Raw genomic sequence first — 16,884 nt, forward strand, 5'->3', positions numbered from 1 at the left:
CGGTTAAGGCATGGCGGGAGTTGGGTAGGCGAGCGCAGAAGCTGCCACTTTATGCGCCTGATATGCCCCTGCTTCATCATACATGTCTCTCGGTTACCACTGAGGTGGGCGCTCTGCGGACCCTCAGAGACATGCACTTGGTGACCATGAAAGATGTTTACCCCGGGGGCCGGTTCATCACCTCCGCATCCTTGGCTGCTGATGGTCCTCTCAATGCTATGCACCTCTTCACCTACACCAGACTGAGGTCGGCCATGCGCGGGTTGTACCCACAATTTCCTGCTGAACCACCTATGCTGGAGGCACTGCAATTGTTATACACTACTCCCTCCAGGGTGAAGCTGGTCACGAGGCTATATCAGATATCGCAGAGGGAAGATGCTACCTCCGATGTAGTGGCACTGAATAAATGGAATGCTGTTTTGCCGCATGCTCTGACTGAGGATGAGTGGGTGAGTTGTTGCCGCCTAACTGGGCATTTAACGTCGAACGGGAATCTGGAGATGGTTCACTTTAAATATATCCATCAGCTGTATTATACACCTGCCCAAATGCACAAATACGGTCTGCGTGACTCTGCTGCGTGTAAACGCTGCGGAGCTCCTGAGGCTGATTTTTATCACCTGGCATGGGTTTGTCCCAAGGTGTTTTCATATTGGGGAGATGTTTTAAAGATTATGCGTCTAATGGTTGAGCTTCCTTTGGACTGTACCCCTCAATTATGTCTCCTCGGTCTTATTGCTGATGTCAAGGTCTCATGTAGAAGATTTGTGGCTATTGCGCTGCTGGTGGCCAAACGGAGGGTCTCCATGTGTTGGGAGAGCAGGCTGGCCCCCACTACTAAACTATGGTTGCAGGACTTAACCTACTGTCGAGATCAATTGGTATGTTATGCTGAGGAGCTGCCTGCACCATCACGGTCACGGGACATTTGGTTACCCCTTACGACCTACTTACTATCTGTGCCCATCATTTAATTTCCTGCTCTTTCGGATAATGTGATAGGTTCATTATATGACAGTGATGCACTGTACCCTTTATTCATGCTCCTCTCCCTTATATTCCGACAGCAATACCCGTCCTAGGATTGTATGCATGCTCCTGACTTGCTCCCAAGGGATTTTTTCTCATCGTGTACTGTATAGATGCCCGCCTTGCACTGTGTAGTGCACTTCATTGTAATGTTTGTTTTTTCTTATTGAGAAATGATCAATAAATAAAAAATAAAATAAAAATTTAACACACTGTTGTGAGAAAGTGTTACACAAACAGAAAGAGGGCAAAGCAAACTTTGATATTAGTTGTTACAATTTCACAAATAAATGCTGGAGATGAAGTTGCAGTAATATGTCCAGTAGGAAGGCGGGATGCACTTAATATTTGGGAATCCCCTCAAGGTTGTTAATGTTGTTTAATGGCGCAGGTAAACTGTCATATATGTATTTGTATGTCCTGCCTCTATCTTCGGTTTTCAGTTTTACTTTATTTCTCCCTTGTATTTGTTTTTTGTCTTTGTTATTGGGCTATTATGGGTGTCTTCCTAGCAGCTTTGCTGTATCATGACTGTAATATTCTATAGTTTCAAAAGGTTTATCAATGAACCACTGGAGGATTCTATAAGAGCTGGTGTGAGGAGGCTAAAGGTATATGATATGAATGGAGTTCATTTATTTGAAATAAAGCTTTATTGAACTTCTAGAATGTCTGGATTACTAATGTGTCATACAACAAGACCACACAAAGTCCAGATATGCCTGGCCGAAATGGGTTCCCTTAGAGATCATAAGAGATTTTCACACCAAGAGCCAACAAGCATGTGTGGGCCTAGGAGTTAATCAAAAAGTGGGACATCAGGAAATAAGTACAGCTTTAGCCAAGTGGAGGGTCCAAAGAAATTTCTAAGAAAACTGGATAACTTTTGGCAGGTAACCCCTGGTATACAAATGATGCGAAGGCAACAGAGTGCTCCATAACGGTTGTGGACTGATATACAGTTTTGTTTGTTAGTCTACTTTTGGGTTGCCTTGGGTGGTTGGATGGCAGAGTTTGTTATGAGTATATGGTGTTCTCCTCCAAATTGACACACGTACTGCTCTCTGATGTTCCGTCCTTCCCATTATTGTCCTTGGCGAACAGTTGCACAGTATTTTTTCTGAGATTTGTTCATCCCCATTTATGATGTGATGTTAATGTAATGCTTTATGCATCATCTAGGGCCCTAAATGTAGTTTGGTAACAAATGAATAGCTGTTAAAAATGCTGGACCCCTATTCTGATGCTTGACAGGGATTCTAGGCAGATGATAAATATTGTGGATGTGGTAAAGTCCTGGAAAATCTTGTTTTAACAATATAGTTTTGACAAGGTGTGACTGATTTGTGCAAAGATGTTTTTGCTTGCCTGAACTTGACATTAGGCTTATATATGAAGTATTCTGCCCCACTGAGTCTCCTTCGCCATGACAGAGCACTGTCTCCTTGACAGTGGTATGCATAGAGCATTATTTTCAGAAGATACACTTTACAAAAAAAAAAAACTATAAGTCAGGAAGATGAAACACAAACCAATGGTAAGAGTCTTGGCTCAACAATCAAACTAATCTGCATTCTAGGAAAAAACTCACCATTGCCGCAAATCCATGGTGCATATGTTTGAGACCACGACAAGATGCTTTAAAGAATTTAAGCATTAACAGCCTTCTCTATATTCTGCTTTGTTTTACAATATATTTTTGTGTGCATATAGAGAGTGATTATAGTCAGGCAGCTATTTGCTTTTGTTTTTTTTTTTATTATTATAAAACAATGAATGCAGTAATTGGGGCCAATAGCATTTTCTATGTGTATTTCATTGCCAACTCTGGAAGCTTTCTCCTATTTTCTCCTCCAAAATGCAAATTTGTTTTCCACCGACTAATTCTTTTATTGGGCTCATTATAAATTCTTGTTCTTATCACTGCAGTGCTGCATTCATTTTTTTCTTACTTAGCATTTGATAGAAATCAAGTACAAGGATTGGATCCATTAGTCTGCCCATGCTGCCACCTGCAGTGTCCTGTTGCCCAGATCAGTGACCTGTTACAAGAAGGAGCTCTACTGTTTTTGCTGCTTGATCAAAAGAGGAACCTTTAAAGTGTTTTTTGTGAATTTTCAGCTAAGCAGAAGGTACAGATTACAGCCACATGAATATAGTCACACCAGGAATGAGAGTTTACTATTTTACACTGCATCAATGTGTTTCCAAAACAAGAGTGCACAGTGTTTGCATGCCACACAGGGCGACACACATTTTTGGGAATGGGCTTAATCATGTGGTGCATTGCAGAGTAGAGATCTGGTTCATTACACTTTAATTATTCACAACCCTAAAATACTCACGTGGGCTGAGGGTTTCCTTTGGCCTCACACTCAATGAAAATGTTGTCCCGTGGGTCCACTATGTAGTCCTTCACTGACTGCTTAGTAATTGTGGGTGGCTGTGGCACTGTAAGGACAAAAGAGTAAAGTAAAATCTGCATCTATGCATGGTATTAGCTTCCTCCTCCCTCTTTCTGACCCAGCACAGGTCCCAAGTGGCAAATGACCTTCCTATCCCCACCGGACAAAATTGGACTGTCTTTGAGAATGCAATGGCAATTATGGTTAGTGGAAGATTCTAACTGAACACCCACCGCAAAGGCTTGATTATACGCTCATCCCTTCAAATCATAAGTGGAGCAGCCGGAAAAAGGCCTATCATATTCTGCTACTGGGTATTCAGGAATGAAAGTTGCATTATTAAGGGTGTTAAACATCCTGCAATATGCAGAATACTGTAGTCTGGGTGTGGTTTATCTCTGGGGTCGTAAGAAGCCCAATGTCATGAGTTTGGAAAAGTACTATCTCGGGGTTGTAAAGACGGGCTGCGTACTGGGGGGCAGTGTGGTGTAGTTACTAGTGGTTGTATCTTGGGCCTGACAGCTGCATTATGGGTAGGTGAGATGCTGTAATATGTGAGTTGCATCCTGGATGTGTATTCAAGGTAGGAGCCTTTGTCTTGCATGGATGCATTCTGTGGGCATTTTATATGTGGAATGTACCGCAGCAGCTATGGAGAGACATGTAGTCTCTTGTAAGTGTGGGGCTTGAGTCCTAGAGAACCCTTTATCTTGAAGAGATGTATCCTGAGGAGAGGACTGTATCCTGGGTAGGGGTTTTCTGGATCCAGATTTTCCATTCAATGGGTTTGTATCCATAGGGTATTCTGAAGGCTTCTCTTTTAGTGGAGTTTCATGAGAATTCTGTGGGTAGTGGTGTATCTGTGGAGATGGAGTTGTGACCTGGGGCTGCCTCCAGATTGGGCAGAGTCTTGAGACTGATAGCTGCATCCTTGGACCCATTGTGGAACTTAAATCTGTGGGTTTCATCCTGTGGGACACCTTATGTGGGGGCTAAATAGAGGGGGATGAATCCTTGGTGTAAGTTAATAAGGCGGAGGAGGAGCATAGCTTTCCTCTTGGGGCGATGTGTCCTAATGGGGGAACTATACCATGGGATCAGAAGTGGAATTCTATGGGATCGTATTCTGGAAGTGCATCTTTCATTCTGGGGTCAGTTTTGTGGTCCAGAGGGGTTACGTCCTGGGTTACTGGTGTATCCTTGGAGAATGGTGTGTGACCATAACGCTGCGGAAGTATTTTAGTACCGGTCACTATGGACCTCGTATGAAACATTCAAGAGTTGACAGTTGCTGCTGGGGTGCAGAGCCCATGATGCTGGACATGGAGTGCTGAAATAAAGGTACCAGACACGCTGCACTTCTTGTCCTTCTCTGCAAACAAGTTGTAGTCTGAGTACTGCACCCAGATGTGGATCGTGTCTGGGACTTTTTATACTGAGGGTGTGCCTTCAGCTGAGTCAAGTCAAAAGTTCTTTATTTCGGCCTAGCAAGGCCATAAAAGCACAGTTAAGAAATATATATAACGCAGTCCAAACAATTCAAGTTCTCCATTAGTGAAGGACATACACATTAAAATATTATTCAAAAATTCCTAGAAAGTTAAAAGGTATAAAAAAATATTAAAAAATACACATTTGTGGCACATAAGATATAATAATATCACGTTTGTAAGGCAACCTAATCACAATGGGGGAGTAGGGTGATTTAATTGGGCTAGCCCAGTCTTTAGAACAGCTCGGCATACATACCACATTGAAAACAAATAGCGGGAAACTGAATATGCTATAGGCATACTAGTGTCATATTTTAAAATCCTGAAAGCCTGTGCTCAGTGAGATGTTCCGAGGTTTCTGCACAACTGCAGTAAACAACAATGTCTCGCTTTCTTATATGCCGGGCAGAAGAAAAATGCATGTAGGTCCGTCTCAGTTATGCTGTTGCATGTCGGGCAGCCCTTAGTAAGACTGCCCCCCCACTTATTTGTAAAGGCACATAGGGTAAGTGTACCGTGCCTAAACTGCAAATATAACTTTTTAGCAAGGGTAGGCTGTATGTCACCAATGACAGGTTCTAACCTATATTGCAGTTTTACTTCTAAGAAGGATGTTGTCAGTGTGCCAGTCACAGAATTCTCCTGTAGTAAAGTGAGATTGTGTTCCTTACAGTTCTTTGACAGGGCCTTCCTAGGTGTTGGTGGGCAACTATCTTCGGCACTAGCCCATAAATCACCCATTCCCATGGAAATTAAGGAGTTCTTAATGTGGGCCAACCATGGATTTTTGCTTGCTCCCTGCAGGTTTATCACTTCCCTCAATTCCTCTCTGTGCACAGCTAATTCTGGGGTGGTCCATAGGCAACGCCAATATAACAAGGGCCATAGGTGACGCCAATATAACAAGGGTCTAAGGGCAACCTCTACTGCAATCGGGCTCACTCCGAGGTCCATTCGAAGCGGTGTGAGTGGTGTAGTTTTAGGGAGACCCAGGAGGTGTCTGACAATGGAATTCTCAATCTTCGAGAGATAGTCAGATGGCCGATGGCCCCAGATTTCTGCCCCATTCAAAGCAGCCCCTCTGGCTTGGGCCTTATATACTTCCAACACCGGCCCAATCGTTTTGTGTGTACACTTCCTCTGCAACTTTGCTAACCCCCCTCCCCCGTAGTCTGGGCCAATTTTAGATTTGCCTTTATTTGTACACCCCACTCCATTTTCTCGGTAAGTGACAGTCCCAGGTATTCACAGACAGAAACTTTCTCTAAGGATTCTCCATCTAATTGGGGATTGGGTTGTGTAGAATACCCTGCATTAAAAGCCATATATTTAGTTTTCTGAGTATTTATCTCCAGGCCTCTACTCTTGCAGAATGAATGGAGAGTGTCCAAGGCCCTCTGTATTCCCATAGGGGACTTTGACAACAGGAGGGTATCGTCTGCGAACATCAGGGCTGGTACCTTGCGGTTCGCCAACTTGGGGGCATCTATATCCCTCCACTAAGCCATTAATAAACAGAAGAGGTTTGGGGCCAGTACACACCCTTGTCATACACCTCTCTCTACAAGTATGCGATCAGCGATCTCCCTGTTTTTCCCATGTCTAATTTGGGCAAAGTTATGTTCATGCAATCTTTTCAGATTGTGGTGGAGATATGGGGTGGGGCACCCAGGTCTGACAGAATAGCCCATAATTTCTCCCTTGGTACTAAATCGAATGCCGATTTTAAGTCAACAAAGATCATGTAGAGGCTGCCACCCCCCAGGATCACTGTCTTCCAGTGCAGTAGTTGCAACCTGGAGATTTGGTGAATAGTGGACATTTTTGCTCTAAACCAGCCTGATAAGGGCTAAGAATAGTATATTCTTCCATCCAATTCTGTAATCGGTCCAACAGCACTCGGGCGTATATTTCTGAGTGACATCAATGAGACTGATGGTCCGATAATTTGCAGGATGGAGGGGTGAACCCTTTTTATAGATCGGGATGATTTCCGCCCCCAACCAAGTCGTGGGGATCGCCATTCCCTGGAGAATAGCATTAAATAGGGTCCATAGGAACGGAGCCCAAATACTAGGTTCAGTACGAAAGAGATCACCGGGGATCTTGTCTAGACCTGGGGCCTTTGCAGGAATTACCCGGCTTATAGCATCCGTTATCTCTTTTAGGGAAATTTCTGGGGAATCGGAGCCATAGAACTGTTGGTGGGAACAATCATGTGTGGCTTGCCCTACATTGCTCTCTACCCTGGAATATAAGGGCTGAAAGTGGGCCTTCCAAACTTCTGCCACTAGATTTGGTTCGATTGCTGATTTACCCTCTTTGGTGCCTGTATTTATTAGATTCCAAAAGGACCTAATTTCTCTATTACTTAATGCATTTCTCAGGCTCTCCCATTTGTGTTCTTCCCAGTTTCTTTTAGCTAGTTTGATAATATTTTTATAAACTAACCGCTTGGCCTTTATTTGCAACTTGTTGTTGGATATAATGGCTAAGAAAATGGTTTACAAACAACACAGTTCAAGGGGAGAGTCCAAGGGAATGAGTTTAAAGACCACTAAGGATTATATCCCCAAATAACTAGTATTATCAAACAATGAAAATCCTAGGGTCTATACAATTACCGGAAATGCCAGTAAACGAAAGAGCAGAAAAACGGAAAGAAACAAAACAACACCACCATCCAGTTTGGGTCTTCTAGGGCTGAAACATGTTGACCATCTAAATTTACACCTTAGCGGTTTAAATCCATACCGTAGGTGTACTCACTGCTTTTTTAATCCTGACAGTGGGCATTTCCTGATTAAAGTATATTTTTTATGCCTCCTAGCCAGTTTTAACCATCACTTGTTTTCACATATTCACTAATTCTTCTATATTGTTTGCGCTGCATCCTCATTCATACATCTTGGCTCATCATATGTGGATTTAGTCGATCCTCTGACACTTTAAACAAAACATCCCTGAGCTCCTCCCTCACAGTGAGGGGGTTGTAGCCCCCAAAGGAAGGAATATGCTACTTACCAGTATGCATCTGTTCTTGGCATGTAGAGCTGCAGATCTATACACTGTGCATAGATCGCCATCTGGTGTTGGGCCCGGATGTTTGCAGTTTGTTTTTGTTCTTGGACAGTCTTTGGAAGTCACGAGTTCGGTGACTCCTCCTTCGGTCTGTACTGCACATGGGCTTCGGCTCCATCCTCAGATTGTTTTTCGCCAGCAGGGAAAAGATGGAGCGTAGTGAAAATACTAAGAAACCCATGTGTGTTGTATCTAAATAAGATAGACTGGAACGGATACAGGTAGGGTGGGCGTGTATAGATCTGCAGCTCTACATGCCAAGAACAGATGCATACTGGTAAGTAGCATATTCCGTTCGAGGCATATGAGCTGCAGATTATACACTGTGCATAGATTATATAGCAGTACCCAACCCTAGCGGCGACCACCAGTATCCGTTGCAGTAGTTTGAAACAGTGTCTTTAGTACAGCCTGGCCCACACTAGCTTGTTGTTTGGAGTGCACATCTACACAGTAATGTTTTGTGAAGGTGTGCGGTGTTGACCATGTGGCTGCCTTGCAGATGTCATCTAAGGGTATGTTCCCTAGAAAAGCCATAGAAGCCCCTATCTTTCTTGTAGAGTGGGCTTTAGGTGGAACAGATAATGTTCTTTTTGCTTTGTGATAGCAAATGTGTATGCACTTTACAATCCACCTAGCTATCCCTGATTGAGATGGGGTTGCCTTTATGCGGTGGAGAGAAGGAGACAAACAACTGTTTAGTCTTTCTGAAGGGTTGCGTTCTTTGTATGTACGGTAATTCCACCGATTGATTAAGATGGAAGGGGGAAATAAACTTGGGCAGAAATTTTGGATTTGTGCGAAGTATCACCTTGCTGTGATGTATCTGTAAAAAGGGTTCTTGTATAGTGAACGCTTGTATCTCACTGACCCTTCTAAGGGAAGTGATAGCTACGAGGAAAGCTGTTTTCCAAGTGAGGAACTGTAGCTCACATTTATGCATTGATTCGAAAGGCGGACCCATTAGCCTTGTAAGAACTACGTTTAGATTCCATACAGGGGAAGGTGGTGCCCTGGGTGGAATTACTCTTTTAAGGCCTTCCATAAAGGCTTTAATAGCAGGCACTCCGAACAGTGATAAATGCTGTCTGTTTTAAAGGTAAGCAGCAATTGCTGCTAGGTGTAGACGTATGGATGAATATGCCAGGTTACACCTGTGAAGATGGAGCAGATAGCATATGATGTGCTGTGTGGATGCGTCTAAGGGGTCGATTGTATTGTTACGGCAGTAAACAACAAATCTCTTCCACTTTGCGGCATAGCATGCTCGAGTGGTAGGACGTCTGGCTTCCTTGATAATGTTCATGCAATCAGGAGGAAGGTTAAGGTATCCAAATTCTAAGATTTCAGGAGCCAGATCGCTAGGTTGAGCTGAGCTGGGTCCGGGTGCCTGATTTCTCCATGGTTCTGGGTTAGGAGGCATGAGGACAGGTGCAGCTTTTGGTGTGGGACCACTGAGTGCTGTAGTAGTGTGGTGTACCACGGCTGCCTGGCCCATGTTGGAGCTACCAGAATGAGTGAGGGAGTGCTGTTGTAGCTTTCTTACCACTAATGGAATTAGTGGGAGAGGTGGAAAGGCGTATGCAAATTTGCCTAACCAGTTTATCCATATCGCATTGCCTTTGGACAATGGGTGTGGGTATCTGGCGGCGAAGCTTGGGCATTTTTTGTTTTCGTGGATGGCGAAGAGGTCTATCTGAGGATGCCCCCACTTGTGGAAGAATGGGTGAAGAACTTGTGGATGCAGTTCCCATTCGTGCATTTGCTTTGTTTGTCTGCTAAGCAGATCTGCCATGGTGTTTTGTACGCCTGGGACGTGTTGTGCCAGGAGAAAGATTTTTGGTGGAATTGCCCATCTCCATATGCTCTGTGCTAAGCGGGAGAGCTGGGGAGAGTGTGTCCCCCCCTGTTTTTGAATATAATACATTGCAGTCATATTGTCTGTGCGAATTAGGACTGCCTTGGCTGAAATTTGTTTCTGAAACGATTTCAGGGCTAGAAAGATCGCAAATAACTCCAGATGGTTGATGTGGAGTAATCTCTGTTGTGGCATCCATAGACCTTGCACTGTGAGGTGTAATAGATGCGCTCCCCAGCCGGAGAGCGATGCGTCCGTTGTTAGAATCACCTGAGGAACCGGGTCCAGGAACGGTCGCCCTTTGGAAAGGTTTGTGGTGTTCCACCACTGCAGAGATCGATGGGTGCGGCCGTCCACCAACACCAGATCCGTCAGCTGACCCTGGGCCTGGTTCCACTGGCGTGCTAGGCACTCTTGGAGTGGACACATGTGAAGTCTTGCATGAGGCACTATGAAAATGCAAGACGCCGTCATCCCTATTAGTTTCATGAACACTCTTGCTGGAAGAGAGTGCTGAAGAAGGAACTTTTGGCGCAGGGCTTGCATGCTTGCGATTCTGGCTGAGTTGGGATAGGCTATAGCTCTTGAGGTGTCTAGTGTGGCACCGAGGTATTGCTTTGTGTGAGACGGTATTAAGTGGGACTTTTGGTGATTCACCGTAAAGCGTAGCTGGTGGAGTAGCTGTATGGTAGTGTTTGTATTCTGTACGCACTGGTGGTAGGACGCGGCTTTTATGAGCCAGTCGTCCAGGTAGGGGAAGACGTGAATGTTTTGTCTTCGGAGGTGTGCTGCCACTACTGCCAGGCATTTGGTAAACACCCGTGGTGCGGTTGTGACCCCGAAGGGGAGAACCTTAAACTGAACTGATAATGTTGGCCGTCCACCACAAATCGGAGGTACTTTCTGTGAGCAGGGTGTATTGGGATATGAAAGTATGCGTCTTTCAGGTCCAGTGTAGTGAGAAAGTCGCCCTGACGGAGGAGTGGGAGAACTTGCTGAAGAGTTACCATATGAAAATGGTCTGAATGGATGTATGCATTTAGAGGCCGGAGGTCTAGAATGGGCCGTAAGGTCTCGTCTTTCTTCGGTATGAGAAAGTACAGAGAGTAGACCCCTAGATTTTGCTGATCGACAGGTACCTGCTCTATCGCGTGTTTTTGCAGGAGGGAGAGTACCTTTTGTTTCAGAAGTGTGGTATGTTCTTGTGACATCGCACGGTGTCTGGGTGGAATATTTGGGGGGGTAGAAGTTAGTTCGAGACAGTACCCTGACCGAATAATTTGGGTTACCCATTTGTCTGATGTTATGGCCTCCCAGGTTTGAAGGAAGTGTTGTAGTCTGCCCCCGACCGGAGTGGAATGGTCTGGGGGGAGCGGGGGAAAGTCATTGCGTGGGCGGTGTGGTAGAACGGGCGGTGTTGGTTTTGCCCCTGCCTTTATTATTGTTTCCGCGATATCCACCTCTTTGGTAGCCCTTTGAGAAGGTATTTTGAGGAGGGGACTTGTAGGAAGTGGAGGCGTTATCGGAAGAGTAACCTCTGCCAGAGCCTCAAAAGGAGGAACGGCGAAAGGAGCGTCTAGGGGTTTGTGATTGCAGGGCTCCCATAGACTTCGCTGTATCCGTATCCGTATCCGTCTTCATTTTTTCCAAGGCTTCGTCTACTTTTGGGCCAAATAAGTATTGTTGGTCAAAAGGATGGTTTAATATAGATGCTTGGACCTCTGGTTTAAAGCCTGAAATCCTGAGCCAGGCGTGACGGCGAAGCAGGACACTGGTGTTTATAGCCCTGGACGCCGTGTCTGCTGCGTCAAGTGCACATTTAATAGAGGTGTTGGTAATAATCTTTCCCTCTTGTATTAGCTCATGAGCTTTATTCTTATATTTCTCCGGGAGATGCTGCATGAGAGCCTCCAGCTCATCATAATGCGCCCTATCGTACCGCGCCAGCAGCGCCTGCGTGTTGGCGATGCACCACATATTGGCAGCTTGCGAGGCGGTGCGTTTGCCTGACGCATCTAAAAGCTTGGACTCCTTATCAGGTGGTGGAGCCTCACCAGATGACAGAGTTGGAGCGCTTCCTAGCTGTGGAAACCACTAGTGAGTCTAGAAGCTCCGGTGTCTTCTCCGAAGATGTCAGGTGGAGCCGAGGTCGATGAGTGCGCCATGGTGCGTCGAGCTCGTCGATCCCGAATAGTCTTTTTCGATCGAAAAGACTTGCAGGCGGGGCAGTCTCGGGCTTCGTGTTCGGAAGAGAGGCAGAGGTTGCACACCTGATGGAGGTCGGTGTGGGGAAATTTAGACCCACATTTTGGGCACTTCTTGAAGGGAGTCCTTTCCATCGGCCGAGACCGGAGTCGAGATAGGCCCGAAGGCCGCTGCCAATGTCTGGAATCGAGGAAGTGCCGAAGAGAGAGATGAAGTCGATTCCGTCTAAAGAATCTTGATGGACGAGGATTTTTCGTCGAAGGTCGAACTGGAAAGGTTCGAAGCCGGAGCACGAAGTATTACATCCGAGCCCGATGGAGGAAAAAAACAATCTGAGGATGGAGCCGAAGCCCATGCGCAGTACGGACCGAAGGAAGAGTCACCGAACTCGTGACTTCCAAAGACTGTCCAAGAAGAAAAACAAACTGCAAACATCCGGGCCCAACACCAGATGGCGATCTATGCACAGTGTATAATCTGCAGCTCATATGCCTTGAACCTAGGATTTTCCTTTGGGAGGAGAGTCCCTATGATGAAGCATGTCACCATTGGTGAGTGAGGGATTACGTCCTAAAAGGGATTTGCCCTTAGACGCACTCTGTTTACCAATTCTTACCAAATAGGTTGACCATCACCGCACCGGTTTAGGTTACAACTTGGAGGTGGTGTTGTTTTGTTTCTTTCCGTTTTTCTGCTCTTTCGTTTACTGGCATTTCCGGTAATTGTATAGACCCTAGGATTTTCATTGTTTGAGAAAAGGGTTTGCCTGGCCTTGCGGGAGTTGCCATCATACCAGGGGTGCCCCATTTTCCTTTGGTCGTGCTTTAGGGCAAAAGATGTTGGCATGAGCAGCTACTAGACCTTCATGGTCTTCCGCAATTTCAATGGATGAACTTAGAAAATCAACAGTCTCACTCAATTGTTTTGCTACACTCAGAAATGGAATGACTGTTCGATAGAGGGAGGATAGTTTTTCTTGGGATTGGCAAAATGAACCTCATCTTACTCTCCTCCTACAACTAATTAGGGTTAGTCCAGAGGCAGTTGGAGAATGGCCCTTTGGAGCGTCCCCGGTGTGGGGTGAAACCAGTTCAAGAATCAGTGCATTATGGTCGCTTTCATATCTGGGCTCTATCTTAAAATCAATTACCCTGTGCCATGATTTGGTATTCACCAAAATATATTCTAGAATGGAGGGGCAGCCCGATCTATTATAGGTGAAGTTTGCCGGGGAATCAGATTTAGAACGCCCATTACATGCCCTGAGGAAGTGGTTCAATGAAATGGTGTACATTTGAATTACCAGTGGTATCGAAGCTCGGGTTGCTGGGGCACTGGGCTCCGGAATGGCCCAGTGTAAGTCCTCTTCATTTGAATTGGCTGAATCCAAATCTTTCAAGGGTTCATACTGACAGTTTAGGTCACCAGCCACAATTACCAAACTATTGTCAGCGATGGTGGGCAAAAAGGATGATAGAAGATCAAGGGTAGCGGACTCTTGGCCGTACCCTACTGGACGTGAGTAAACATTAATTAATGCTATCTTGATCCTGGTAGAAAAACTCAAAATCACACAGAGGGTATCACTAGAGAATGTCTCTACCTGTTTCGCTGAACATCCTAGGTGAGTGGCAATTCAGATGCTAAGGCCTCCCGCTGTTCTTCCCCTTCCCCCGCATATGGCTGCTATGCTAAAAGTAGCCTAGTCTGTGAGTAGCCTCCCTGGCCCATGTTTCTTGGAACATGCAGATGTCGTTGTCTTGTATAAATGCACCCCCACTCCGGATTATCTAGTATGGAGGAGAGGCCTGCAATATTCTAGGATAGTATTTGGAGCATAGGTGTCTCATTCAACGACCGACTAGGGCCTCCAGACTTCTTACCTAAGGGCCCTAAGCCAGTCCCAGCAGTGGAGTGGTCAACTTCTGGGATTGTCAATAGTGAGTTCACCTGCTGTTGGCATTTATACGCCTGCAGTGGTAAACCTTCTTTAAATACAAATATTGGGGATTCCATGTAGTTCCTCACTATGTACTCCTCCCACTTCCTCGACCACCTCCGCCGCTTGACCCAGGAGCACAGGGTTACTAGTAGGGGCGTGTATCTGGGCCATAACTGATGGTTTACTTATATCTTGTCGATTGACTGGGGAGCTACTCTTAGTGTGTCTTTTGGGAGGTTCCCTCACATTTGGCAAGTGCCGTGGCTTAGGATCTGCGGACTCTTATACTGCTGTTTGAGTGATAGTTAATGCTACAATCGGTTTGCACCTTGAAGTATCCCTACTGTCGGCAAAACCCCCATTTAATGGCTTTAGTCAGTCATTATCGTCTAGGGTATTGAGGATATCATAGTAATTATTCACTGGGATCCTCCCCTGGTAAAGGCTGTGTGGGGCCAGGTGGCTTATAAAAACAACCCAATGGTAGAATATTACTCCCTTTATGTTCTACCGACCAGTTGCCCGCCCTATCTAGTATTGTTTGAACTAGATCTGGACTTTTTTGATCTTCCTATCCAGCCTATCCGTCTAACCATTTTAAACTCTGAAAAGAGCGGATTTGATAATCCCGACCTTGTACTTATCACATGTAGAGATTTATTTTTTAGTGTTGTCCAATGTTCCCTAGCTCCATGTGGAAACGTGGGGACATTGGCCAACACAATAGTATAAGGCGTTGCTTCTGGAGGGAGATGTAATGTGTTTATATCGGGTGAACCTCTGAGTGGCTGGTTTTCTTGTCTTTGGACAACTTGAAAGTGGGCTTCCTTTTCTGCGTGCGTAGTTAGGTCTACTAGAGGGGAGTTCCCTTTGGATATTCAACAGTCGCTCCTGAATGGAGCTAAAGGCCGGTGCTATGTCATGTGGCTGAGTCAAAGCTGCCATATTATGACGCTTAGGTGAAGGATCCAATGGAGCAGTTTGTGGTGCTTCCGCTAGGCCGGGGCCAGATGATCCAGGCTGTACAGTCTTGGATCCGTCGCTCCTATTTCGCTGGACAGACTTAGTTCTACAAACACATGAGTTAGTCGGGTGTGACTGAGTGGTCTGGAAGCCCATCTGACGCAACTGGTTCGGCTGATTCGTACAAGCACTACCTGCGAGCTTTTCTAGCTTATCTATGCTCGCTTCCAGTCGGGTTAACTTTTGCATTAGTGGGTTTAATAGAACTGAGACAACCTTACCCATTTTTGTCCTTAACTCCCCATAATCAACACCCTGCGGGGAGGATAGGGTTGTTAGGATAGGCTTCTTGTTAGTAATGCTAATAGCTGGGCAATTCCCCTTCCCCCTCCTCCACCGTGCTTGTTAGGGCCCTGACCTTTTCTTTTCCTGGACTGGATTAAGGGACTACTCCCCTGACTATTCTTACTTCTTTGTCCCCTGGTATTTACTTTGGGCTGAGTTGATGTGTCACTTGTCTTCGGGGCTTCAATAGGTTCAGGTGCCTGACTAAGCGATACGCAAGTCGAAGGGGAGCTATGTTGGGGATCGGTGAGGTCTACAGGATCAAACATTGCAGGCTGACTTAGGGGGAATTGTGGCTCTAACGACAGTCTTCGCTCTGTAAGAGCGATTTCATGGATAAGGGCTGACTCTGCTCGAAGCAAAAAAGCATTCAAAGTCCCCACCACTCCCTCGCCTGTTAATGATTTTTGTTTGTTCAATATTTTCAGCACCATTTTCCTCTATTGATGTTCGTAGTGGCGACAATATAGGACAATGTATACCAGCAGAATTAGACCCTCGTACCTTAGTCTCATTTGTCAAATTAACGTCCTAGTAAGTCCAGATCGCAAGTTAAAATAAGTATGGCCCGGCCTCCTACGGGCTCCGACGGACTCGCCTGGGCCCGCCCTTGACCCGGGCTTCGCCCGTGCTGTGGGAGCACTGGTGTTGGTTTAAGCACCTCCTGGCACGTCTATCGTCCGGTTTGGTGCACGTGCCCCCAGGGATGCTGGGAAATTGAGTCCGCTTCTCACACGGCTCCCCACTGGGAAGGAAACCGGGTCCCGTCAGCAGTGGCGGCAGTGGGGTTAGTGATCAAGCCCAGGTGAGGCCAAATGCGTAAAGAAAGAGAGAGTGCTGAGTCTTGAGACTATAAATGGTGGGGATGTTGTCCTATGGGTGCTGTGTTCTGGTGTAAAAGATGTGGGGGAGTGTAATCTTGGGCATGCATACAAAGAATTTTTAGCTGGTAGATAACAGAGCTAGATAAACAACCGTTTTTTGCGGTCGCAAATGGGAAATCGGCCCGTTTGCGACTGCAAAATATGTTTGCCTTGTTTACAAACCCTATTTTGCAACTCAGTAACCTATTACCGACTGGCAAAATAGGGTTTGCGACTCACTATTGGGAAGGGGCGTGCAAGGGCATCCCTTCCTGATACCAACTCTCACTTCAATGTAATTGCTGCCGCAAAACACTTGAAGCTTACCACCCATTGCCTTTGTGACTGGCATTGAAAAGATTTTTTAAGAGCAGGCAGTGGTCTAAAATGAAACAGTAACTTTTCATTTTTCTTTTTTAAATGCAACCCGTTTTCCTTTGAGGAAAACAGGATGCATTTTTTTTAAACTGCTTTTATTGAAAAAGCAGTCACAGACATGGTGGTCTGCTGCAGGCCACCATCCCTGGGAGTGCTAGCCATTCCCCATTGGGTCGCAAATTGTACATGCCTCATGAATATTAATGAGGCAGGCAATTTGCGACCCCATTAGGAATCGCAAACATTGTCTGAGACACTGTTGTAAATTCCAACTTGTGAGTCACAAATTGCGAGTCCCAACACAACGCAATTTGCGACT

General features: G+C 45.6%; 1 protein-coding gene across 2 annotated transcripts in view; it reads right to left on the reverse strand.

The window, feature by feature from the left end:
- Nucleotides 1-16,884, reverse strand: part of NFASC (neurofascin) — a 1,241,670-nt gene that overhangs the window by 594,211 nt on the left and 630,575 nt on the right. For both annotated transcript variants that reach the window (XM_085627649.1, XM_085627634.1), the window contains exon 6: nucleotides 3,378-3,483. In XM_085627649.1, coding sequence (XP_085483775.1) covers nucleotides 3,378-3,483 — 106 coding nt within the window. The remainder of the gene's footprint in view (nucleotides 1-3,377; nucleotides 3,484-16,884) is intronic.

This window comes from Triturus cristatus, chromosome 1_1, assembly GCF_964204655.1.
Source record: "Triturus cristatus chromosome 1_1, aTriCri1.1, whole genome shotgun sequence".
Classification (NCBI taxonomy): domain Eukaryota; kingdom Metazoa; phylum Chordata; class Amphibia; order Caudata; family Salamandridae; genus Triturus; species Triturus cristatus.